The sequence below is a fragment of the Pyrus communis genome, chromosome 12 (assembly GCF_963583255.1).
Source record: "Pyrus communis chromosome 12, drPyrComm1.1, whole genome shotgun sequence".
NCBI classification, from domain to species: domain Eukaryota; kingdom Viridiplantae; phylum Streptophyta; class Magnoliopsida; order Rosales; family Rosaceae; genus Pyrus; species Pyrus communis.
This window is the reverse complement of record NC_084814.1, coordinates 8055751-8058661: the sequence shown is the minus strand read 5'-3', so window position 1 is coordinate 8058661 and position 2911 is coordinate 8055751. Positions and strand designations below refer to the sequence as shown.

The window sequence follows — 2911 nt, the reverse complement described above, 5'->3', positions numbered from 1 at the left end:
GGAAGGAATCTCGGATTGATTACTCAATATTGTGAATTAATATTTAGTTATTCACTTTCTTGTTTAGTTTTAATTAGCCTTATTTGTAGGCAATAGAATAGGATACAATCGTTGTAGTCTTTGTACAAAGTTGTAATTCCTGTTTGATGAATATACATAGAAATTCATTATCCTACTCTACGCTTCTTATGAAAAAACAACATGAAAGATGGATGTGTTTCATATTTTTCATGTGTCATATATCTCTATCATTTATGTCACATTCTTTCATGTGTTTCATGACTTTCCTGTTCAACGACAAAGTATTTAACAACGAAGACTTCTAAATCATATTATGAGCCATTTTATTTTAAATATCTTGGTTACGTCAGTATTAATTCTTTCAGGTGAAGTCCAATTCATGTTTTAAACCCAATTTATTATGATCTCTTGCTTGTTTTTCAGCCTTGAGACAAGGACGATAAGGTTAATTCGTATTTATCAAGAGTGCTATTATGCTCATCCATAGTTCTATTCTCACCCGACTTATATTCCTAAAATATCCCTAACAGTTTTTAAGCTCTAAATAAAAATAAATAAATAATGATTGAATCTTGAAGATTTAAGAAAATGAAACAGCCACGAACATCCCTCCCAACCCATCTGAAAGCAACCATAATTAGGCACCAAATATGATGGTGACGGCTCCTTTTATACTTGCCGCTGGAAAAGTACTTTCCTTTCGTTTTCTTCTCCTTTCTCTGTTCCTCTCTTTTTCTTTCTTTCTCCCCTTACCAAATTTGAATCTAAGATTCATATTCATAGTTATTTTCAAATTCCAATTCAGAACTAAGGGTTGAATATAGGGAAAAAACCAGAGATATAATTTGGGGTGGGTGGGGTGGACGGAAGAGAGAGAAATGGAGGGAGGCGAAAAAGTTAGAAAGAGTGATGGATGAATAGACAACATGGGGAGGTTTGATTAGTATCTTAGTTCTAGTTTTTTTAATTTTTTTTTACTTTTTTTATTTCACTACAAAGAATATATAAGAGGATTAAGTTTTAACATAGCTTTTGAATTCATTTTACATAAAGTTAAATTTGGTATTCAAATTTTTATTAAAAAGTGAGTGGAAAGATAAAACTATGAAGTGTGCATAGCAGCACTCTTAGTTAAAACCATAACATAATCAAGAGCAGTAAGCACCATAAACACAAGTACCCCTCAATCCTAGTTAATAGAAACACACCAAATTAATCACTTTAAATTCTTAGAGGGTCCAAGAGAAAGATGGAAAAGAAACTTCAATCCTCAATTGCGATTAGTAGCGTGCATGATTCTGTCATATTTTTTTTGTTTTTTTTTTACAAGTGGTAACGTTAGTGGATTACATTGTTAAATATTAAAAAGAGAAAAATTGATGAGGATCGAACCTGCACAAAGACGCATAGACATTATAACATTTCGTCAGGAATAACAAGCATTTGTGAATGTGATGGATTAGTTGTCTTATTAGGCTTACTCAAGATAAGGCTCATTCATTGATGATGTTATGTTTGGTCCCCATATTTAATCCGTTGTCCAAATAAATCTATTTCTAAATGATTGATTGATGACCATGTCAAAAGAAAGAATATATTCCAAACTACATGCTTGCTTTGTAAGTTATAAAAGAATCTATTAAATCATACAAATTACTATATATAACACTATATATAACACATGAGGTTTTGCTGAGCTAGCGTGTGATTAAGTTAAAAATAATATTGGTGTCGAATCATAAGATTTGACAAATCTTTTGCTTTTCTACCTAAAAAGTGGGAACCACAAATCTTAGCTTTTCTCTATATATTTAGTGACCCTTTGCTCTACAAACTCATCAAGCTTTCAAATGGAAGGCAATCTTACTCGCTTTGTACTATTATTGGCTCTGCTTACTCTCCAATTATGCAGTGCTGATGCATCTCCTAGCAGATCCAACACTCAGTACATAAGAACATCGTGCAGCGTCACAACCTATCCGAGGCTGTGCTACAACTCGCTATCCATCTACGCAGGAAAAATCAAGACCAACCCGGAAGCACTAGCACACACTGCTCTTAACGTGACCATTGCTGCTACCCAAGAAACATCTGTGATCATGAGAAGGTTGTTGAAAATCCACGGCTTGAAACCCATAGAGGCTGCAGCAGCGCTTGACTGCGTGGAGGAGATTGGTGACGCTGTTGGCGAGCTCCAAAACTCGATAGATGAATTGAGTCATGTGGTTAGGGGATCAAATTTCTGGCTTCAAATGAGTGATATCCAAACATGGGTTAGTGCTGCATTGACAGATGAGGACACCTGCATGGATGGATTTGATGAACATAATATGAGTGGAAGGGTGGAGAATCTTGTCCGTAGGTACATAGTGAATGTTGCGCATCTTACTAGCAATGCTTTGGCGCTAATCAACAGCTACGCCTCGGCCTCGACTGAAGCGTTGTTGCCGTAGATTCTGTTTTGTTCTCAGGAAAGGAATGGCGGAAACGGGTCACTTGGTACTCAAGAAAGAAAGAAATATCTGAATATTTGGTATCTGAGAAATTGCTTTTAGTTCGTGTGCGTGTGAGCGAGTGTTACAGTAAAGAAGAAAAACTCTTTTTTTTTTTTTTCTTATGGTTGGGGTATGGAATATGGAAATGTAAATAGGCAGATAAATACTGCACCTAGATGAATATCAAGCTGTATTTATATAATCAAGAACATGAATTCCTTTGTTCTGCAAAAGGAAATAGTAATTCCTCCTTTGATAACCATTTCGTTTTTTTTGTTTTGGTTTTAAGGTCTTGTGCTTTAAATATGCGGATGCATATGGAGAGAAGGATGGATCAAGAAGGGTGGTGAGTCTTGAGACTAAAAACAAATTAAAATAGTTTTTCGTTTTTCGCT

The 2911-nt window shown here is 35.0% G+C and overlaps 1 protein-coding gene across 1 annotated transcript; it reads left to right on the top strand.

Annotated features, from left to right (window-relative positions):
• The first annotated feature begins 1871 nt into the window (after positions 1 to 1871).
• Positions 1872 to 2608, top strand: LOC137711695 (21 kDa protein-like). The gene has a single exon (XM_068450958.1). The coding sequence runs from the start codon at positions 1872 to 1874 to the stop codon at positions 2472 to 2474; it is 603 nt and encodes a 200-aa protein (XP_068307059.1). The 3' UTR covers positions 2475 to 2608.
• The last annotated feature ends 303 nt before the right edge of the window (positions 2609 to 2911 follow it).

Excerpts from the sequence above, each read along its gene's own strand:
- LOC137711695 (XM_068450958.1), top strand. The coding sequence starts at position 1,872 with ATGGAAGGCAATCTTACTCGCTTTGTACTATTATTGGCTCTGCTTACT.